This window comes from Salvelinus namaycush, chromosome 6, assembly GCF_016432855.1.
Source record: "Salvelinus namaycush isolate Seneca chromosome 6, SaNama_1.0, whole genome shotgun sequence".
In the NCBI taxonomy this organism is placed as follows: Eukaryota; Metazoa; Chordata; class Actinopteri; order Salmoniformes; family Salmonidae; genus Salvelinus; species Salvelinus namaycush.
This window is the reverse complement of record NC_052312.1, coordinates 24,594,605-24,619,070: the sequence shown is the minus strand read 5'-3', so window position 1 is coordinate 24,619,070 and position 24,466 is coordinate 24,594,605. Positions and strand designations below refer to the sequence as shown.

General features: G+C 41.8%; 1 protein-coding gene across 1 annotated transcript; it reads right to left on the bottom strand.

Annotated features, from left to right (window-relative positions):
* Window positions 1-4,809: 4,809 nt before the first annotated feature.
* Window positions 4,810-23,904, bottom strand: LOC120049299 (prefoldin subunit 3-like). Its single transcript, XM_038995550.1, has 6 exons — window positions 23,820-23,904; window positions 23,365-23,489; window positions 22,970-23,036; window positions 22,082-22,180; window positions 6,451-6,589; window positions 4,810-5,828 (listed from the first exon to the last, which is right to left on the bottom strand). The coding sequence occupies exons 1-6, from the start codon at window positions 23,898-23,900 to the stop codon at window positions 5,752-5,754; spliced, it is 588 nt and encodes a 195-aa protein (XP_038851478.1). The 5' UTR covers window positions 23,901-23,904; the 3' UTR covers window positions 4,810-5,751.
* Window positions 23,905-24,466: the final 562 nt, after the last annotated feature.

Genomic DNA, 24,466 nt, shown 5'->3' with positions numbered 1-24,466 from the left:
AGAGGGACAATTATATATTTTGGGAAGGGCAGAAAACAGTTTTCAACCAGCGATTGAGTTGTGAGACTCTGCTGTAGAGCTCATCACTCCCCCTAACTGGGAGGGGGCCAGAGACCATTACTCGATGCCGACACATCTTTCTAGCTGATTTACACACTGAAGCTATGTTGCGCTTGGTGACCTCTGACTGTTTCATCCTAACATTGTTGATGCCGATGTGGATAACAATATCCCTATACTCTCTACACTCAACAGTTTTAGCCTTAGCCAGCACCATCTTCAGATTAGCCTTAACGTCGGTAGCCCTGCCCACTGGTAAACAGTGTATGATCGCTGGATGATTCTTTTTAAGTCTAATACTGCGGGTAATGGAGTCGCCAATGACTAGGGTTTTCAATTTGTCATAGCTAATGGTGGGAGGCTTTGGCGTCTCAGGCCCCGTAATGGGTGGAGGACAGACCAAAGGAGGCTCGGCCTCTGACTCGTTGCTTCATGGGGGAAACCGGTTGAATGTTTGACGGCTGAATGAGAGACACCGGTTGAGCATTACTACAGCATTTCGGTCCAGAAGCCATGAGAAAGTATGGCTATCCTCAACATAAGGCGATCGTCCTCCTGTATATTATGAGTACAGCGACTGTAATTAAAGGGCATAATGTTAATGTTACTACTTAGCTTCGACTGGTGGAGGTCGTGTAGAACCATGTCCAGATAAAGCGTCCAGGGTGAAAAAGTTGAATGAAAAGTCAAGCGACGGAAAAAATGTAAATATAAAATGGTAATTAAAAAGTAAAAAACGTAAAGTTGGCAACAAACCGCACAGCAGCACATAAACAAGTCCACAAGTTGTGACCGGAAATGTCAGAGTTCAATTGGAGTTTAAATGTTTTAACATCTTAATGTTGCATTTTAACACTGCTGTATCAAAAGAGGAAACTGTGGTTGATTATTTTGCCAAATAAGTGATAACAAGATGTGGGACTGGACTGAGCCCAGGTGTAGGGCAAATCCACGATAACAGAGTGATGCGGACACTCAGCTTTTTCACTTTAAAATGTGTCAAACAAAAACCAATGATTTCAAAGTAAAACAAACCATACAACTCTATGCACAATGACTACTTTTAACAATGTGCAATCATTGGTTTGTTTGACACACATTTTAAAGTGAAAAATCTGAGTCTCAGCATCACTCCAATACTGCGAAATTGCCCTGTACCAATCCACGGCACTTGTCAGTCAGCATGGCTCAGTATTGAACAGCTTGCCATCAATTCAAGCCCAATCCACCTCGTGGAGAGCTATCCTCCTATAGGTTCACTTAATCTCTTACCTACACTACTCATATTGTTTAGCAATGATTATCACATACATTCAGTACAGAACCATCTTTCTAACCAATAATAGAAGCTTTGGTTAAACCACATAGCTAGATAACATTAGCTAGTTAGCTTCCTAGCTAGCTGACGTTCACCTAGCTTGCCTCATCAATAGCCAGTTTTAATAACACAAGACCAAGTAACTGCCCACCTTAATTTCAATATTGAAATTATAGTTGTTCAACCCTAGTCTGAAGGATATTGAGTTACACTCCCCAATGTATTTAAGACAGTGAAGCTAAATATTTTCATTTGGCTCTATACTCCAACATTTTAGATTTGAGATCAAATGTTTTGCACGAGTGTCACCTTTTACGTGGAGGGTATTTTTATACATATGTTTCACTGTTTAGAAATTAAAGCACTTTATGTATCTAGTCCCCCCATTTGAAGGTGCCATAAGTATTTTGTCATATTCATTTACATTTAGTATTTGGTCCCATATTCCTAGCGCGCAATGACTACATCCAACTTGTGACTACATACTTGCGGGATCAAATAAAATGTTATTTGTCATGTGCCGAATACAACAGGTGTAGACCTTACAGTGAAATGCTTACTTACAAGCCCTTAACCAACAATACAGTTAAGAAATATTTTTCAATTTGTGTTAAGTAAAAAACAGATAAGTAAAAAATAAAAGTAACAAATAATTAAAGAGCAGCAGTAAAATAACAATAGCGAGGCTATATACAGGAGGTACCGGTACAGAGTCAATGTGCGGGGGCACCGGTTAGTCGAAATAATTGAGGTAATATGTAGATGTAGGTAGAGTTATTAAAGTGACTATGCATAGATAATTAACAGAGAGTAGCAGCAGTGTACAAGGGGGCGGGGGCAATGCAAATAGTCTGGGTAGCCATTTTATTAGCTGTTCAGGAGTCTTATGGCTTGGGGATAGAAGCTGTTTAGAAGCCTCTTGGACCTAGACTTGGCGCTCTGGTACCACCTTCCGTGCGGTAGCAGAGAGAACAGTCTTTGAGTAGGGTGGCTGGAGTCTTTGACAATTTTTAGGGCCTTCCTCTGACACGGCCTGGTATAGAGGTCCTGGATGGCAGGAAGCTTGGCCTCAGTGATGTACTGGGCCGTACACACTACCCTCTGTAGTACCTTGCGGTTGGAGACCGAGCAGTTGCCATAACAGGCAGTGATGCAACCAGTCAGGATGCTCTCGGTGTTGCAGCCGTATAACATTTTGAGGATCTGAGGACCCATGCCAAATCTTTTCAGTCTCCTGAGGGGGAATAGGCTTTGTTTTGCCCTCTTCACGACTGTCTTGGTGTGTTTGGACCATTATAATTTGTTGGTGATGTGGACTCCAAGGAACTTGAAGCTCTCAACCTGCTCCACTACAGCCCCGTCGATGCGTGCTCGGTCCTCCTTTTCCTGTAGTCCACAAACATCTCCTTTGTCTTGATCATGTTGAGGGAGAGGTTGTTGGCCTGGCACCACACGGCCAGATCTCTGACCTCCTCCCTGTCTCATCGTTGTCGGTGATCAGGCCTACCACTGTTGTGTCATCGGCAAACTTAATGATGGTGTTGGAGTCGTGCCTGGCCGTGCAGTGAACAGGGAGTACAGGAGGGGACTGAGCACGCACCACTGAGGTGCCCCCTTGTTGAGGATCAGCATGGCAGATGTGTTGTTACCTCTTTCTCTTTCTCCTGCGAATGACAGGGATCAGGGCCTTGTCGGGTGTCTTTAGTAAAACCTTCACGTCCGACTCGTTAAAGAAAAAATCTTCCAGTACGGGTGAGTAAATCGCTGTCCAGATATCTAGAAGGTATTTTCGGTCATAAGTGACAATGGCAGAAGCATTATGTAGAAAAGAAGTTACAAATAATGTGAAAAAAAGCACACAATAGCACAATTGGTTAAGGGGCCGTATAATGGCAGCCATCTCATATAATGACAGCATTTGCAATTAGTTTTGGTTGTTTTAGATTGTTGTGCCCAATAGAAATGAATTGTAAATAATTTAGTCATTTTGTAGTACATTTTATTGTGAAGAATATATGTTTACTACATACTTATACATTAATGTGGATGCTTCCATGATTACATAGTGCCTAAGGAAATTATTTAGACCCCTTGGCTTTTTCCACATTTTGTTACGTTAGAGCCTTATTTTAAAATCGATTAAATAGAACAATTTCCTCAGCAATCTACACACAATACCCCATAATGACAAAGCGAATAGTTTTATAAATGTTTTCAAATCGATGTTAAAAAAAAATATATATATTTACATAAGTATTCAGACCTTTTGCTATGAGATTCAATTTAGCTCAGGTGCTTCCTGTTTCCATTGATCATCCTTGAGCTGTTTCTCCAACTTGATTGGAATCCACCTGTGGTAAATTCAATTGATTGGACATGATTTGGAAAGGCACACACCTGTCTATACAAACCAAGCCATGAGGTCAAAGGAATTGTCCATAGAGCTCCGAGACAGGATTGTGTCAAGGCACAGATCTGGGGAAGGGTACCAAAACATTTCTGCAGCATTGAAGGTCCACAAGAACACAGTGGCCTCCATCATTCTTAAATGCTATACGTTGGGAACCACCAAGACTCTTCATAAAGCTTGCCCCCTGATCAAACTGAGCAATCGGTGGAGAAGGGCCTTGGTCAGTGTGGTGACCAATAACCTGATGGTCACTCTGACAGAGCTCCAGAGTTCCTCTGTGGAGATGGGAGAACCTTCCAGAAGGACAACCATCTCCACAGCACTCCACCAATTAGGCCTTTATGGTAGAGTGGCCAGACGGAAGCCACACCTCAGTAAAAGGTACATTATATTTACTGTGCGGGTGTGTTCCCAAAATGCACCTAAAGACTCTCAAGACCATGAGAAACAAGATTCTCTGGTCTGATGAAACCAAGATTGAACTCTTTGCCCTGAAAGCCAAGCGTCATGTCTGGAGGAAACCTGGCACCATCCCTACGGTGAAGCGTGGTGGCAGCATCATGCTGTGGGGATGTTTCTCAGAGGCAGGGACTGGGAGACTTGTCAGGATCCAGGCAAAGATGAACGGAGCACAGTACAGAGATCATTGATGACAACTTGCTCCAGAGTGCTCAGGACCTCTGGGACAAAGGTCCATGTTCCAACAAGACAACGCAGGAATGGCTTTGGGACATGTCTCTGAATGTCCTTGAGTGGCCCAGCCAGAGCCCGGACTTGAACCCGATCGAACATCTCTGGAGAGACCTGAAAATAGCTGTGCAGCAACGATATGAGGTGACATTCTGTACAGTGTCCTCATATCAAACATTTGATATCAAATCTAAAACACTGGAAAATACAGCCAAATTAAGTTGCAGCTTTAGCCAGACTACCACCCTGCCTGTGAGAGGTGAAGTGAGTGTAAAATGTCTGAGCACGCGCACTCTAACATGTTTCATGTCACCCATACAGGACCACCATGTAAAGTTTATTTTTTGTAATTTATTTTTATCACTCAAGTGTCTTAATGGATACAACGTGACGAATAAATACATTGAGGAAGTGGACAGAGGGGCAAACAAGACAGGAGGAAGATAAAATAAACAAAACAGGCAGGTGGTAGTAGAAGAGCGACAAGAAAGCTGAGAAGTTGTCTAAAATGGCACCCTATTCCCTATATATAGTGCACTACTTTTGACCAAGGCCCGTAGGCTTTCGGTAAAAAGTAGTGCACTATATAGAGAATATGGCACCATTTCAGGCTCATGCAGGGAGTAAGGGACAGAACAGAGGAGAGGAAAGAGGGGGCATGGAACAACCGTCTGAACATTCAGAATCCGGAGTGCACCGGATTCAGAATGATTAATTTTGACATCACACACTCATGAAATCACATCAGAGGAAGGTTTCCGCTTTGACTGGTGAGCCGTTTCTCCTCCTCGCTGCCATTTCCTGCTCAGCGAGGATTATGGGTAGTAGCGCAGGGTGTTCCGAAAGCAAACCATGTTCCCAAACTTGTACTGAGTGAAGATTATTGTCAATAACAGATTGAAAAATAATCAAAGAAAAAGACAAAACAGTGAGAGGAGAAAGTGGAGGACAGTGAAAACCTAGAGTCGCAGGCGGTCAAAAAATATGAGTGCTTAATAATAGTAGTAACATCATACAAAAAAAACTGCTGTAGTAACTTCTGTTTTGTCTTTTTTTACTTGAAAAAATAATTTTAAAAAGTAACAAATCAATAGAATAAAGCTTGGCCTTTGTCCCAAATGGCATCCTATCCCGATACTGTGCACTACCTTTGATGTTAAAAGTTGTGCACTATATAGGGAACAGGATGCAGATTTGTACTGTAGAGACTAGAGGTGTGAACATAGACATGGAGTTTGGGTGGGTTGCAGGGGCGGGAGGACATCCCTATTTCTTAAGACTTCTCGACTGATTTGAGGAGGTTGTCCTTGCTCCTTCTCTTTACGTCCCAGTTGTAGACTCGTGCCATGTCTGAGAGGGGAAATGGGTTAAGGATGACACACATCTCAGTCTATGGAAGTGAAGTTGTCTAGTACTTTCATACGGAGAGTACCACGCCTTGTGTTTGCATGCCATGCGGCATCTCTAATTTAGTTGTTAGAGCACCCAACACTATCTTTAACAGTCTATCAAAACAACAGTACTTACCAACAGTTTGAACAAGATCAAATTGCCAACGTTAAGTATGTACCTCATCAGTTTCAATGTGTTGTTTTCCCCTGTTTCGTGCCTACTGAACACAGACTTGCATTCCATGCTTTGAAACAACCATCTGCCACAGCTGTCACCTGTCAAACGCCTGCAGCAATCACCTCAGCCCTACCAGACCATAAAACTGTCCTAATGGTAAAACAAGCAGACATTTCAGCTCCCAAAAACCTGGGCCTCTCTCCGAATAGAAGTGTTGATCTAGGATCAGTTTTGCCTTTTAGATTATAATGAATGGACGGGGAGGGGGGGGGCACCTGAAACTTTATGTATTAAATGTCCAGAGTTACACGTCCCTGATTCAAACATTGTATCACAGATTTGTCTCCAGCCTCCAGGCCTGTTAAATGCTAGTCCCTGGGCCTATATTTAAGCATAAGGATACTGACTTCGGTGGTGGTAAACTGGTCTCGCAGGAAGTCCAGGTCTTCTTCCAGGGAGTCCAGGTTGCGTGATGCGGTCGCCAGATTCTTCTCCAGCAGAGACTGGGCTTCGTCGATGTCGTACTCCAACATCACATTGGCCTGGTAGAGGAGAGGGGATGGAGAGAAGCGAGGAAAAGTGAGTGAGCAATATATAAACAGTAAACTTGAATAGTGCTTGCTTTTATTCTATGTCGTCCTCCAACGTCACATTGGCCTGGAAGAGGAGAGGCGGAGATGAAAACAGAGTGGGAGGTTAAGAGTGAATGATATTAAAGTAAACCGTATCTTACTTATTGTTAACTTAGAGACGTATGATATACCAGGTCCCAGGGATATCTCTGCTGACTCAGGAGATCTCCACTGAGTTAGGTAAATACGCTTTTAGTTTTTTTGCACTTTACATGTAGAAAAATCTCCAGAGATTTCTAAAATTGGATGAATTGATGCCTCTAGGGCAGGGATGGGCAACTCCAGTCCCGTGGGGCCGGAATGGTGTCACACTTACCCCCCCATCCCTAGCACACACAGCAGATTAAACTACACTGAACAAAACATTTAAATGCAACAGTTTCAAAGATTTTACTGAGTTACAGTTCATAACTAAATCTGTCAATTTAAATAAATAAATTAGGCCCTAATCTATGGATTTCACATGACTGGGAATACGGATAAGCGTAAATTGGTCACAGATACTTAAAAAAAAAAAAAGTATCTGAGACATCCGTGGCATTGTGTTGTGTGACAACTGCAGAGTGGTCTATTGTCCCCAGCACAAGGTGCACCTGTGTAATGATTAGGGTTGCAAAGGGCCTGAAATTTTCTGGGAAATTTCCCATAGATTTTGGAATTTTGCTTATAACAGTGAACCTTTTTTTGTGGGATACACATAAGGAAATTCTAGGTCCTGTGGCATATTTTGGTTAAACTATCCCCAATTCAATGGAATTGCAACACAGTACTACACTGTCTGAGCCAACATGCTTTCTGGTAAGTTTTGATTACAATACTGGGTGGGGTGAAAATATTTTATATGACATACATGCTTTTTTGTTAACTAGTAAATAGTAGCCTCCACAAAGTGTGTTTAAATCATTTCTAACTTGTTAACAATTTCTGCTAGTTAATTTTTGCTACCATGTGGGTTTCAGCTTGCATGAGCCTGCTAACTGAGGAGTGTTAATTCACCTGTTTCCATACATGTTTCATTTAAAAACATTTCTTACAAAGGAGTTGTTTAATCTAACTGTTTAACTATTTATCAGTACATGGAATTGTATTTGTTTTTTTTACAAATTGTTTTCTAATCTTTACAGGAAAATGCTACGGCACTATCTGATGCGTGGAGACATTTCATTGCAACTAATGTAGAAGGAAAAGCTGTATACATTTGCAAATACTGTGCCAAATCATATGTGAAGAATACAACAAAGACACAGAATCATCTGGCCAAGTGCATAAAGTCCCCTCAGCACTCACAACAAGTAACCTCTGACAAAATACCCTCTATTTCTATTCGAGGTGAAAATGATGATCACACATGATCACACACCTTTTCGAAAGCAACAAATCATGGTCCTCCTGGAATCAGAAGTTTTTTGACTCAATGGAGGAACGTAGTCAGAGAAATGCTGATGAATGTATTGCTAGAGCTGTGTATGCAACTGGTTCACCTCTGATGCTCACAAGCAATGTGTATTGGAAGAGATTTCTGAATGTTCTTCCCCCAGCATACACCCCTCCAACCAAACATGCTTTATCTACTCATTTGCTAGATGCAGAGTTCAGCAGAGTTCAAGGTCAAGCAAATCATAGCGAAAGCAGACTGTATTGCAATAATCTCTGATGTGTGGTCGAATGTCCGTGGGCAAGGAATAATTAACTACATCATCTCCACCCCTCAACCAGTATTCTACAAGAACATAGACACAAGGGACAACAGACACACCGGTCTCTACATTGCAGATGAGCTGAAGGCAGTCAAGAAGGTATTTGCACTGGTGACAGACAATGCTGCGAACATGAAGGCTGCCTGGTCTAAAGTGGAGGAGTCCTACCCTCACATCACACCCATTGGCTGTGCTGCTCATGCATTGAATCTGCTCCTCAAGGACATCATGTCACTGAAAACAATGGATACACTCTACAAGAGAAACAAGGAAATGGTTAGGTATGTGAAGGGTCATCAAGTTATAGCAGCAATCTACCTCACCAAGCAAAGTGAGAAGAATATTAGCACCACATTGAAGCTGCCCAGCAACACCCTTTGGGGTGGTGTTGTCATCATGTTTGACTTGTTGAATGTTTGTCTCCTGACATGTTTGTCTCCTGAAGGGAAAGGAGTCTCTCCAATGGCCATATCACAGTCTGCCGATATGGACAGCCCAATCAAGAGGATCCTCCTGGATGATGTATTTTGGGAGAGTGGTAAGCAGCCTGAAACTCCTGAAACCTATAGAAGTAGCCATTGCACAGATTGAGGGAGACAATGCCATCCTGTCTGATGTTCAGACTCTGCTTGCAGATGTAAGAGAAGAAATCTGTACTGCCCTGCCCACTTCAATGTTGCTCCAAGCAGAGGAAACTGCAGTTCCGAAATACATCAAAAAGCATGAAGACCTCTGCCTGAAGCCCATACACACCGCAGCGTACATGTTGGACCCCAAGTATGCTGGCAAGAGCATCCTGTCTGCTGCAGAGATCAACAAGGCCAATGGTGTCATCACTACCGTGTCTTGCCACCTTGGCTTGGATGAGGGCAAGGTTCTTGGCAGTCTGGCGAAGTACACATCCAAGCAAGGGCTTTGGGATGGAGATGCAATAGGGTAGCCGTGCCAGCATATCTCATCAGCCACCTGGTGGAAGGGACTTTGTGGATCTGAGACTCTTTCCCCTGTTGCCTCCATCATTCTCCAAATCCCACCAACATCAGCCTCCTCAGAGCGCAACTGGTCCTTGTTTGGGAACACACACACCAAAGCACGCAACAGGCTGATCAATACAAGGGTTGAAAAATTGGTGGCCATCTGGGCAAATTTTAGGCTTTTTCAACAAGGTTGGAAAGTGACAGTGGAGATGAGGCCTCAGAGTCTGATGTTCAAGACGTGGACATTGAGACAGTCCAGGGAGGAAGACAACCTAAGCTTTAGTTTCTAGACTATCATCTCACAGATGTATGTTGAAAACGTTTTGGGGAGATGCAATGGATCACTGGGGATCATTCAATATTCCCTTTCTTTTGTTGTTCAGTGAAATCATCCCATGTGAAGAGTCAACTCATTTAATTAAAAGTTAAATTTGTAACTAAAATGTTTTTTTTTTAATTCTATTGGAAGGATTTAATCATTTCCAATGTCTACTTATGATAAGGTAAAAGGTTTATGTTTCTGTATCCATATGATATGGTAAATACAGTGGGGCAAAAAAGTATTTAGTCAGCCACCAATTGTGCAAGTTATCCCACTTAAAAAGATGAGAGAGGCCTGTAATTTTCATCATAGGTACACTTCAACTATGACAGACAAAATGAGAAAAAAAAAATCCAGAAAATCACATTGTAGGATTTTTTATGAATTTATTTGCAAATTATGGTGGAAAATAAGTATTTGGTCAATAACAAAAGTTTCTCAATACTTTGTTATATACCCTTTGTTGGCAATGACAGAGGTCAAACGTTTTCTGTAAGTCTTCACAAGGTTTTCACACACTGTTGCTGGTATTTTGGCCCATTCCTCCATGCAGATCTCCTCTAGAGCAGTGATGTTTTGGGGCTGTTGCTGGGCAACACGGACTTTCAACTCCCTCCAAAGATTTTCTATGGGGTTGAGATCTGGAGACTGGCTAGGCCACTCCAGAACCTTGAAATGCTTCTTACGAAGCCACTCCTTCGTTGCCCGGGCGGTGTGTTTGGGATTATTGTCATGCTGAAAGACCCAGCCACGTTTCATCTTCAATGCCCTTGCTGATGGAAGGAGGTTTTCGCTCAAAATCTCACGATACATGGCCCCATTCATTCTTTCCTTTACACGGATCAGTCGTCCTGGTCCCTTTCCACCCCCATGCTTCACAGTAGGTATGGTGTTATTTGGATGCAACTCAGCATTCTTTGTCCTCCAAACACGACGAGTTGAGTTTTTACCTAAAAGTTCTATTTTGGTTTCATCTGACCATATGACATTCTCCCAATCTTCTTCTGGATCATCCAAATGCTCTCTAGCAAACTTCAGACGGGCCTGGACATGTACTTGCTTAACCTTTTCTCAATAGGGGGTGCTGTTTGCACTTTGTAAAAATTTCGTTCCCAAATTAAACTGCCTCGTACTCAATTCTTGCTCGTACAATATGCATATTATTATTACTATTGGATAGAAAACACTCTCTAGTTTCTAAAACCGTTTGAATTATATCTGTGAGTAAAACAGAACTCGAGTTGGAGCAATCTTCCTGTCAGCAAGTGAGAAATCTGAAATCAGCCAGGCTGTTCTGAGGTCGGTTTATTAATTTGCATGTCTTCTATTGGTTGAGATGCACTGCATACGCCTTCCCCTGGATGTCAGCAAATAGTGAGAATTGGAATGGAGTTGCTAGGCAGATCTGAGGCCATATAAATGGACTGGCAACGTGGGGTCCTCTCTTTCCTTCATTCGCCATGACGCAAGACAGACCTCAGGATGGCGTTCTAGAAAGCTCCCTTTATAGCCCTTAGATATATCCGGCTCTGATTTTATTCGATATAGGTGTTAAAGACATAATGTTGTTATTTTAAACCGAGTTATATCAGTTTATATCAGTATATTGCGATGGCTGGATTCACAAGATGTGTATCTTTCATCTGGTGTCTTGGACTTGTGATTTAATGATATTTAGATGCTAGTATTTACTTGTGACGCTATGCTAGGCTATGCTAGTCAGCTTTTTTACTGATGGGGGTGCTCCCGGATCCGGGATTGTGATGAAGTACAAGTTAAGCAGGGGGACACGTCTGGCACTGCAGGATTTGAGTCCCTGGCGGCGTAGTGTGTTACCGATGGTAGGCTTTGTTACTTTGGTCCCAGCTCTCTGCAGGTCATTCACTAGGTCCCCCCGTGTGGTTCTGGGATTTTTGCTCACCGTTCTTGTGATCATTTTGACCCCACGGGGTGAGATCTTGCGTGGAGCCCCAGATCGAGGGAGATTATCAGTGGTCTTGTATGTCTTCCATTTCCTAATAATTGCTCCCACAGTTGATTTCTTCAAACCAAGCTGCTTACCTATTGCAGATTCAGTCTTCCCAGCCTGGTGCAGGTCTACAATTTTGTTTCTGGTGTCCTTTGACAGCTCTTTGGTCTTGGCCATAGTGGAGTTTGGAGTGTGACTGTTTGAGGTTGTGGACAGGTGTCTTTTATACTGATAACAAGTTCAAACAGGTGCCATTAATACAGGTAACGAGTGGAGGACAGAGGAGCCTCTTAAAAGAAGAAGTTACAGGTCTGTGAGAGCCAGAAATCTTGCTTGTTTGTAGGTGACCAAATACTTATTTTCCACCATAATTTGCAAATAAATTCATTAAAAATCCTACAATAAAAAATCATTTTTTTCTCATTTTGTCTGTCATAGTTGAAGTGTACCTATGATGAAAATTACAGGCCTCTCTCATCTTTTTAAGTGGGATAACTTGCACAATTGGTGGCTGACTAAATACTTTTTTGCCCCACTGTATATCCAATGCAAAAAACATTACATTTAAATGGTATCAATATTAATTTGCATATATTCCCATTAATTCCCACAGAAAGTTTCTACCTCTGAATATTCCCCAAAATGTGCAACCCTAGTAATGATCATGAAGTTTAATCAAATTCTTGATATGCCACACCTGTCAGGTGGATGGATTATCTTGGCAAAGGAGAAATGCTCATTAACAGGGATGTAAACATGTGTGTACAAAATGTGAGCGAAATAAGCTTTTTCTGCATATGGAACATTTCTGGGATCTTTTATTTCAGCTCATGAAACATGGGACCTAGGGCTGTCCCCTTCTAAAAAATATATATATCTTGGTCGACCGAAAGTAGTCTGTTCTTTCGACCAATCAATTGGTCAACATATAGATTTTTTGTATTTTAACCCCTTTTTGCCTTGTCTCATCGCTGCAACTCCCCAACGGGCTCGGGAGGCAAGGGTCGAGCCATACGTCCTCTAAAACATGACACGCCAAACAGCGCTTCTTAACACCCACCAGCTTAACCCGGAAGCCAGCGGCACCAATGTGTCGTCAACTGATGACCGAGGTCAGCCTGCAGGCGCCCGGCCCACCACAAAGAGTCAATAGAGCGCGATGAGCCAAGTAAAGCACCCCCTGCCAAAACCTCCCCTAACCCGGACGAGACTGCGCCAATTGTGCGCCCCCCTATTGGACTCACGATCACGGCAGGTAGTGATACAACCCGGGATCAAACCTGAGTCTGTAGTGTGCCTCTAGCACTGCGATGCAGGGCCTTAGACCGCTGCGCCGCTTGGGAGGCCCTGGTCGACATTTTTAAACGTGTATTTTCCGATATATACACACACCCCATGTGTTTTAATTAAATCTACTATATGCATTCAGCTTGTCTGATGCTTTAAGCTTACTGTTTGATGAAATAACACACAATGACTCAAGAGGGAGCCAGAGATCTAGATAAACAGAAGAAAAAACCTTAACTTTACCCAACCATTCTCCTCCCACTCCAGCTGGCTTTCACAGATTCTGACATTACTCTCCTGAAGTTGCCGGTAATAGGCTACACGAGGAGTCATGTGGAATGCCAAGTTATCCTACCATTTCTACTGATCTGCGTGCCAGGTATGATTTTCATATGCACATTTTAGTGGAACAGTTTCATTTAAAATGTCTTCATATCGCAAAATCATTGTCATGTGGTTAAGCAAAATTATATCCAAATCTAAATGAAAATAAACCACTGCCAACTACGGAAAAATAGCCTACATAAAGCCAACAACTAAAAACATTGCAGACTGCAGGTAGAAAATATCCGGACAAAATAAATATCCTATAAATCACTTTGGCTTGCGTTGTTTTTCTTCTTTGGTTTAGTTTTTTTTATCAATTCCTCTCTTGGTTTTTGAGATATTTTCATCACTGCAGCATTTTGAGTTTTGTCCTTGTAGCCTAAACCAAAGAAGAAAAACAACAGTGTTTTGCACTAAGTACACAAAGTGTTGGGAGAAAATGAAACCAACCCTGAAAAAGCACTGGCTTATTCTGCAATCAGACCAAAACATTGCACACCTCTTCAAGGAACCCCCACTGGTGGTCTATAAGTGTGGTCGCAATATTGGGGATAGCTTAGTGAGATCTGACCTGCCCCCTGAGCCCATTCAGACACTTAACACCCATTCCAAATGGGAACTACAAATATGGCTCATGCGCAATAGCAATAAAAAAAAAATTGTTCTTCAGACACCCACATACAGGTCGAAAAAACCCTGTTATGGGTATCATCTCAAGCAAGACAAAGGGAGTAATCTCTCTCATCATCTGCACATGTGGGAAAGCCTACATAGGACAAACGAAAAGACAGTTAAAACGCATAGCTGAACACCTCAGCTCAATCAGGTGAGAACACTGACTAACCAGTAGCAACACACTTTGTTGAAGCTAACCATCCTCTTTCTCCTCTCTAAAATACAGGCATTGAGCATGATGCTCTACCAAGGTGAGGAGGTAACATTGAGTTCTTACTAGGGCTGGGCAGTATACCGTATTTTACTATATACACCGGTATTAGTGCACGGACCAGTTAGAGTTTTTAACTTTACCTTTTATAACGGTATTTTAATGTTTGGTTTGTTAAATGTGATACACGTGTGTAAACGTCCATTTTTATAGTTTACTTGGCTACTTGAGTCTACCCTCGCCATGCCACTTTCCACACAGACCTAGTCCCACCCCCTTTCACTCAAGGAGCGCATGTTGTTGCTGCTTGGCCACGAGACACGTTCGTTCAGTCTGCATGGTCAATGCAGCACATGCAACAATGTTGATGACAAATGTTGTATCCACTTTGATCTTCATATACATCCCCAAGCGTTCTATAAGTATAATATTAGTTTGCATTTCTTACTTCTGCAAATAGCTAGTTTGTATTTTCTTAGCAAGTTAAGCTAAATCGTGTTAGCCACTAATGCTAATCGCTAGTTAGCTGGCTAGCTATGTTGCATGTTGTTTGTGCAACAATATCTTCTAAATCAATGAGGAATAGGCGAAGCATGAATATGTTGGCTATATGAATAAAGATTTAATGTAGCAAACTAGGAAACATCACTTTGGTTCCTACAATGTCACAATAACTAGAACATGGCATTTCTTTGTTAGCTAGCATTCTTTGTTATGTCAAACACTGTATTCAAAGTGCTCACTATTATTTATATTCTAACTATTGTGGGGTTTTGCAAAGCTTAGCGTGCTAAAACAACTATAAACTAGAAGGATTTTGCATTAATTAAAGTTTAAACTACTGACTCATGTAGGCCTGACATTTGTCTTTGTTCTCAGGAGTAAGTTCTCATAGCCTAACCATGAGGCCACAGCCTGAAATATGTGTGTGTATGCAACAATGTACAAGGGCATAAGATATGAACTAGAGTGTGTCTGTGCTGGAAGTAACAGTTAGCCCCAGATAAGTGTGCTGGGAAGCTGTGGTTAGCCTTGAGCGAGAACAGTGGGCTTTGTATGCAGGTGCGAATAGCTCAGACAATGTTGCAGAGCTGTCTGACCTCAGTCTCTGGGGTGAGGGAGCGTAATCTACACAGCAACAGCGCCGGGACACCAAAAAGCGCTAAGGGGCTAGGACTAGCTTAAGCGCCAACACCAACGATAGGCTGGGTGAGTCTAAACCACGCCCAGTCTCTACTCTGACAGGCCGGCTCGGAAGCGGGAACTATCTCTGTCATGAGTATATTATAATATCTTTGTCAGGAACAAGTCAGTTCCTTGTTCCACCCTGCGGGGTGGTGCAGTGAACCCGTATATACGGAAATTGCATTTGCCATTTATTAACTCTTGAATTAAACAATTATTTTAACCAAGTTCAGATGTGCTATTGTTCCTATCTCAGTTGAACCTTCGCAGCCTTAACACTATAGAATTATAATAAACATTCTATTGCCATGATTCCAAAAGTTCACCCAAGTGTTTTGATCTAAATGCAATTGCAACATTTGGTTAAAAATAAGAGCTTGTATTTTTGCCCATATCGTGGCAGTGTGGAAATTATCTCAAATGAGCGCAGGAAATGCAGAAATAGAGGGAAATGAAGGAAATTATTTTAGGTTGAAGTTGAATTGAACAGTATAAAACAATTTCAATGGAGAAAGACCCATTGAAATAACACACACATATATATATATGCACACACACGTTTCCACCCTAGGGTCACGCACTACTAATAGTAATCAAAAACATAAAATGCAGTCAAAAATACCATATGATATTTTGGACATATCGCCCAGCCCTTGATCCTACTACTACAGAGCCTACTGGATAGTTTTTAAAAACATTGACCCCTAGTGGTCTGAATATTGACTTTGATCTCAGGCCCTTCTTATGACCAATTATATTTTCTGTTAACAGGTCTTGTAAATTAATGTATTCTTCCTACAGCTTATCAGCGTACACCCAATATGTTTCCACCTGTTGATGATGCTTATTATGCATTATGGTTGAACCAAAAGACTACATGTAACAAATATTTTTAATTAAATTCAAAATATTTAAACATATACAGTACCAGTCAAAAGTTGACACCTACTCATTCAAGTGTTTTTCTTTATTTTCTACATTGTAGAATAAACTATGAATTAACACATATGGAATCATGTAGTAACCAAAAAAAGTTATATCAAAATATATTTTATATTTGAGATTCTTCAGTAGCCAAGCCTTTGCCTTGATGAAAGCTTTGCACACTCTTGGCATTCTCTCAACCAGCTTCATGAGGTAGTCACCTGGAATGCATTTCAATTAACAGGCGTGCCTTGTTAAAAGTATATTTGTGTAATGTATTTCCTTCTTAATGCGTTTGAGCCAATCAGTTGTGCTGTGATGTGGTAGGGTTGGTATAATGAAAGCCCTATTTGGTAAAATACCAAGTCCATATTATGGCAAGAACAGCTCAAATAAGCAAAGAGAAACGAAAGTTCATCATTCATAAAAGACATGAAGGTCAGTCAACCTGGAAAATTTCAATAACTTTTAAAGTTTCTTCAAGTGCAGTTGCAAAAACCATCAAGCGCTATGATGAAACTGGCTCTCATAAGGACCGCCACAGGAAAGGAATAACCAAAGTTACCTCTGCTACAGAGGGTACGTTCATTAGAGTTACCAGCACCAGAAATTGGAGCCCAAATAAATGCTTCACACACATCTCAACATCCACTGTTCAGAGGAGACTGCGTGAATCAGGCCTTCGTGGTCAAATTGCTGCAAAGAAACCACTACTAAAGGACACCAATAAGAAGAAGAAACTTGCTTGGGCCAAGAAACACGCGCTATGGACATTAGACCGGTGTAAATCTGTCCTTTGATCTGACGACTCCAAATTTGAGATACTTGGTTCCAACCACAGTGTCTTTGTGAGACGCAGAGTAGGTGAACGGATGGTCTCCGCATGTGTGGTTCCCATCGTGAAGCATGGAGGAGGTGGTGTGATGGTGCTTTGCTGGTGACACAGATTTATTTAGAAATCAAAGCACACTTAACCAGCATGGCTACCACAACATTCTGCAGCGATACGCCATCCCATCTGGTTTGCGCTTAGTGGGACCATAATTTGTTTTTCAACAGGACAATGACCCAACACACCTCCAGGCTGTGTAAGGGCTATTTTACCGAGAAGGAAAGTGATGGAGTGCTGCATCAGATGACCTGGCCTCCACAATCACCCGACCTCAACCCAGTTGAGATGGTTTGGGATGAGTTGTACCGCAGAGTGAAGGAAAAGCAGCCAACAAGTGCTCAGCATATGTGTGAACTCCTTCAAGACTGTTGGAAAATCATTCAGAGAATGACAAGCGTGTGCAAAGTTGTCAAGGCAAAGGGTGGCTACTTTGAAAAAGGTAAAATATAAAAAAATATTTGGATTTGTTCCACACTTTTTTGTTACTACATGATTCCATATTTGTTATTTCATAGTTTTGATGTCTTCACTATTCTTCTACAATGTAGAAAATAGTAAAAATAAAGAAAAACCATTGAATGAGTAGGTGTCCAAACTTTTGACTGGTACTGTATGTAAATAAATGCAATGTAATTGCATGCTAAACTGAAGATAATGATTAGTTGATTTTTGGAGACAGGGGTGTTAGCTGGGTCGGGGGCAAAAGTTTGACTGTAGTTGCCCATCCATGCTCTTGGGCAATTCAAAAGGCTGATTGAGGATCTTTTTACAGAAGAATGTGTTTGTTTTCCATGATTGTGTATTAATGTGTATACAGTAGTGATGGGCGGGTCAGCTGTTTGTCCACCTGCAATTGTTAATAACTAGTGATGCACCGATATTACATTTTTGTCCGATACCGATATTTTCCTTGCCCCGAAAACTGATACCGATTACCGATATTAAACATTTTAGCGGCCTTTTAAGCATTCTAGTACAGTTAAATAGTGATCACACACACATGGACGCATCGGTCTAAGGCACTGCATCTCAGTGCAAGAGGCGTCACTACAGTCCCTGGTTCGAATCCAGGCTGTATCACATCCGGCCATGATTGGGAGTCCCATAGGGCGGCGCACAATTGGCCCAGCGTTGTCCGGATTTGGCCGTCATTGTAAATAATAATTTGTTCCTGACTGACTTGCCTAGTTAAATAAAGGTTAAACACACACCACACTGACCAAAAAGTTATTTTGTTGGCATTTACGTACGTCCCCATTACCAGTAAAACATAATCAAAACCTATTTCTTTCACTTAATTGCTGTGCTGTTTAGTTGTTTCATTCTCAACCAGGATTTCTATGGAATGGCGTTTGTGTCTTCGCGTGTCAAAAACTATACTATTTAACACTATTTGAAGTGTCAAATAAGCTTGTTGACCAATCAAGACCTGAATAAGACTGCACGTCACAATAATTTAACGCGTTAATACATTTTTTACGTAGTTATTACACATTGATTACACCATCACTCGTATTTCATATGTCACAACGACTCATCGATACGTATGCTATGATGCTGGTAAAGTTGTCTCGCGCACCTACAGTGCTGGTCATAAAAAAAAAGCTAGCTAGCTCATGGGTGCAAACAATGTCGTTTTGCTATGTTTTTGGGGAAGAACAATCTGTTTCAGTAGCTATATAGTTAGGTGTCATCAACTAAAATAACCCGAATTTATAAGACAGTTCTTGTTTGATTAATGGTGGTCAGACCATCTATGTGAAGCTAGCCACAATAAGGATTAGCCACAACAGTGGACTTTGCGGTTAGCCTTCAAAATAAAAGTATGGCATAATTCTACTATTTGTATTCATTTGCATCACTGTCAATTACATACTTTTATTTTGAAGGCAACCCGCAAATTCCACTATTACATTTACATTTTAGTCATTTAGCAGACGCTCTTATCCAGAGCGACTTACAGTAGAGTGCATACATTTTATTACATTTTACATACTGAGACAAGGATATCCCTACCGGCCAAACCCTCCCTAACCCGGACGACGCTATGCCAATTGTGCGTCGCCCCACGGACCTCCCGGTTGCGGCCAGCTGCGACAGAGCCTGGGCGCGAACCCAGCCCAGCCTGGGCGCGAACCCAGAGACTCTGGTGGCGCAGCTAGCACTGCGATGCAGTGCCCTAGACCACTGCGCCGTTCCGGTCTAGCCTCACTAGCCAGATGAAGCTAGCTGGCTGCTTATAACGTTAGCTTTGGGAAACAGGGTTAAGTAGCTGGCTAGCTATTTATTTGCATTAACTGAAGTTCAAGTTCAATAGGCGAACAACAAGTGGCAACCTAGCTAATACTTACAAGGATTCCTAAATCATTGCTAAGAATAATGAAAATGACTGCAGTTTCTACTGGTCATTGTTTTCAGGCTGGTTGTATTGGTGTTAGCTAGGTACCAAGCTAAAGCTAGCTACCCCAAAAGTTACGGTCGAACAAATTATGCTTTATTACCAACGCAGTATTGTAAACACATCATTCGTGGCCGGGGTTTGCTTGTTTGCAGACTTTTTTTGTACAACTTTGACAGTGCTACTGTATCTTTGACACACAAAGACCCAAACGGCGTTCCATAGTATGCATGTCGTGAAGCGAATGGCAGTGACGCTATTACTGTGTAACTCCGGTAGGGCAACAATGGAAAAATAGCGCACTTGGTAGTGTTAACAGGTGCTCGACCAGTCGGCGAAGGCCAACATCACCCACGACAGAGAACGGTTGATTGTCAAGGGCAATGAAATCCATTATATAGACTAATGGATTTCGCCCGAGTTGTCTCCCTGAAATGTTGTTACTCTTGTTACTCTTTCAAATGACTTGTTGACTGCTCGATCCACACAGCAGACTAGACCGGAACGGGTTATATGTTGTGAAGCTAGCCACAATACGATTAGGTACAATAGCTGGCTGATACAGATGTTGGCATTTTTAGCTAATATCGGCCAATTCCGATATATTGTGCATCCCTACTAATAACCCATCTGAAACTGCCTGACTATATGTGATAAGTGAAAATCTGGAGGACCGCACCCGACCCGCTAATATAAGCTGTCAGACTTTTTCGCACCAATTTCGTGATATCCAATTGGTAGTTACAGTCTTGTCCCATTGCTGCAACTGCCGTACGGACTCGGGAGATGCGAAGGTCGAGAGCCATGCGCCGTTCAAAACACGACCCTGTTCGCTTAACCTTGAAACCAATGTGTCGGAGGAAACACATTACAACTGCCAACCGAAGTCAACGTGCATGCGCCCGGCCTGCCACAAGGAGTCACTAGAGCGCGATGGGACAAAGACCTCACGGCCGGCCAAACCCTCCCCTAACCCGGACAACGCTGGGCCAATTGTGCGCCGCCTCATGGGTCTCCCGGTCGCGGCCGGCTGCGACACAGCCTTGGATTTTTACTCAGGTCTGTAGTACTCAAGCACTGCAGTAACTTAAACCACTGCGCAACTCGGGAAGCCCTAGCCAAAACAATTGGACAGTGGATGACGGATATTTTTTTGCCTGATTTAAATATGTTTCTGCTTATAATTTCCTACATTTCGTTAGGCTACTTGTTAATCAACTTGCCTATAAACAGATACACGCAGCTTAAATTCTCTTATGTCATTATATGTAGCCCTAGAAGACCAAATAAACCCTTACTCACCAGAAAGAATGCTTCAATCTAGTTGACATTAGTAAAGTTTTCTGTTATCTCTGCTTCTTTTGTGGAGCAAGATGTTTAGGGACTGGGGAGAAAATGCAATAACAAATAAAATGGGAAAGATTTTTTGTGCATAATTTCCAAATTATACTGAACAAAAATATAAACACAACATGTAAAGTGTCAGTTCCATGTTTCATGAGCTGAAATGATGCCAAAGCTTATTTCGCTAAAATTGTGCATAAATTTGTTTAAATCCCTTTTAGTGAGCATTTCTCCTTTACCAAGATAATTCATCAACCTGACAGGTGTGGCATATCAAGAAGCTGATTAAACAGCATGATCATTACACAGGTCCACCTTGTGCTGGGGACAATAAAAGGCAACTCTGCAGTTGTCACAACACAATGCCACAGATGTCTGCTAGTCAACGCGCTCCACCCTCTGCCCCGGATAAAACAAAAAATAGAGATGATACAATCTTATATCAACGATGTTTGGACAGGTTAATGGAACGATGCGTCATTTCAGACGTCGCCCAATCCTATTAGCGCCTCACAGCCATCACACATAACATAGCCGGTACTGCCATGTTCCTCTTCTACCACGTCACCAAATCTTTTGGATTACGCACTAATGCCAGATAGCCTAAAATAATTAAAGAAAAACCTCAATATAGCCTGTAGATATACACTGAGTATACCAAACAGAGTAAACCCCCGCAGAACAGCCTCAATTCATCAACCAAAACCAAACATGGAGTCCATGTTTTCCTCACTTTGCGCGCATACCAGTTCTTGTTTCACACCTGTTTGTCTAGCTAATCAGCCTCGCAACATGGGTACCATGCTACCGCAGACGGGAAATAGAGGAAATGTATTGGAGCAAAGCCAGAAGAAAGCATTGACATCCATATTAGATTTTGATTTGGGGAGGGGGGTAGCATCTTAAAGGTGGATTTAATAGTTTCTTGTTCCCTGCTCAGCGATGCAATTCTTCAATTGAAACACTCTACAATTTTAAGGATGTTGCAAGCAGGTACTGCCATTTGACCATGACTTAACTCACATGATGTCGCTATGGAATGCCCTTAGACCTAGACTCATTAATTAAGTAATAATCAGAGGTCTAATATTGGGCTAACCTCATGGATAAGGAGTGGGCTCCATAAATAGGGAACAAGTGATTAGATAATACCAAACAATGTTACTTAGGAACACAACATGTAGTAGTACTCACCCCTAACCACAGGCAAACTTTGTCGGTGGGCGGGACTGAAGCCTTGCAGTAAACATTGTCAGCCAATAGGAAGTGTGTCTCCATAGGGTCTGTGGTTTCCTATAGGATGAGGGATTTGGAGAGCAAACAAAGCAACTCAACACCACATACGGTGCACTCCGCTGATCGTGAATGCAGTTAGTGATCAACAGCTTATAGTGATCAAATTGTCCTGCAAGGATGTAATCACTGTAATATCCATTTCAGACAGAAGATGTGGTATATTACCTGTAAAAAATATAAGGCAATGTTTATATGACCCCCTTTCATACAGCACCTTATCTACCACTCTTATACATATTAGTGGGTAACTGGCAAATTAAGAGGGGTAAAAGGTGTTAAACCATGGGGGGTGTTTGCATTACAAATTAGAGAGGTATCAAACAACGGAAATGTATTTACCTGCAAAAAATCTGAGATCCATTTACAGACCTGATACAGGTAATTTTTTTAAACCTTTATTTAACTAGGCAAGTCAGTTAAGAACAGATCCTTATTTTCTATGGCGGCCTAGGAACAGTGGGTTAACTGCCTTGTTCAGGGGCAGAACGACAGATTTTTACCTTGTCAGCTCGGGGATTCGATCTTGCAACCTTTCGGTTACTAGTCCAACGCTTTAACCACTAGGCTACCTGCCGCCCCTATTTTGGTTACAGCGTCTGTGAAAATGCAGGAATCATGACTAGGTCTTTAGGTGGCTTTTAATTGCCCATGTTCTTTACCCCCTACCCCACTCAGATATACCAAAAAGTAGGTAAAAAGAAGCAGGCATGGTAAACTTGTGGGATCTTTGTCTGTGTATGAAAAGGGTATAAGAGGAGTGCACTGACTGCACTGTATGCTGTTTACCTTCTTCTTCTGCATGTGTCGTAGGATTTCTAAAGTCTGCTTGATCTGTGGGATCTGGCTTTTCAACCTGGGTACAGCAGAGAAACAACATAGAAGCAGAACTATAACGCTATCACATATTTATCCATCAAAAACGCAGGGTCATCCTATCAGCTAAATAAAGCTAATGATATCACCCCAGAAGACAACACAATAGCACACTAGTTTACGAGTTTGTAGATTGGCAAATTCCTCTCTTCTGTGAATAGTAGTAGTTAAATGTGATACAATAGAACCAATGGAATAGTCCAACACGTGCAATTCCACAATAAGATGCCAGGCAAACTAAATCAAGCATTTCTCTGTTTTGACATTTGACTAGTTACCGTTAATAACTTATGCTGTATATTAGTTACCTTTGTTTCTTCTGGGCCAGGTTGAGCTCCATGTATTTATATTTCTGATACTGCTCATCCAGTTTTCTCAAGACGGCGTCTGCAGTGTCGTTCCCTGGTTGCTTCATAAACGACTCGACATCCTCCTACAACGGTTGACATAACGTTAACTAGCTAGGTTACGCTTTAGCTTTCAAACGAGTCATTCACACAGTATAGTAAACGTATTGTGAGCACACAAGATTGCTGAAGAAAGCCGTTTCATTGCATTTGGATGAGAATATACATTCGATAGTTAGTTAGCTAGGCCTAATAGGCTTTCTAGGCGTCATTTCCCTAAAAGGATGTGAATGAACATAGCTAGCTAACATTCGTGACAGGCTAGCCTAGAGGCTGGACAGCATCAATTACACATTCGAGAGTGTTATTTCATATAGTATAATGGCCACAATGTATATCATTCATATTTTACACACCACAAATATTGCTTCGGGGATTCCGAGATGTTTTTTCTTTGTCGCCTGTACGGCATTGCAGCTGTCTATGGTCGTCGCCATCTTGGAAAATACTCAACTCCCTCCTTCGTTACGTAGAAGTTGGGCGTTACCGACTGAAGAACTTGCCAGTCTTGAACGCTTGAGACGAGTCCTTGTCCGTGCAAGAGTGGTCATAAATGGGAAAGAAATGCGGCCAAATCTTAACATTCGAGAGAGAGCCAAAGTCTAACTCGGACAAAACTGGTAGGCCTAAACTCTGCACAATTGCCAGGTGAAAAGCAGCCTTTTATTGTAAAGAATTTACTCAAACACTTGAATGAGAAAAGGCTGACATGAAAACTGGTAAACTTAACACTAACTATGGGCGAATAACCGCTTATTGTAAGGTCTACACAATGTCTCCCCCTTGTGGGAGTAAGAATCATTTGGTAACTTTATGACCAGTATTTCTTAGTTTTTTTTTGGAGGTGTTATTAATGGGATGGAAATCCTTTTGACTTACATATCCGTAGGAAACGCTTATATTAGCATAACAAGGTTTTTGGTGGAAGTTTATGTCTATCTCTTTGTTAAATTCATCTCAGTGGTATTCGTCATTTACTCAAACGTAAGGCTATTTTTCTGTA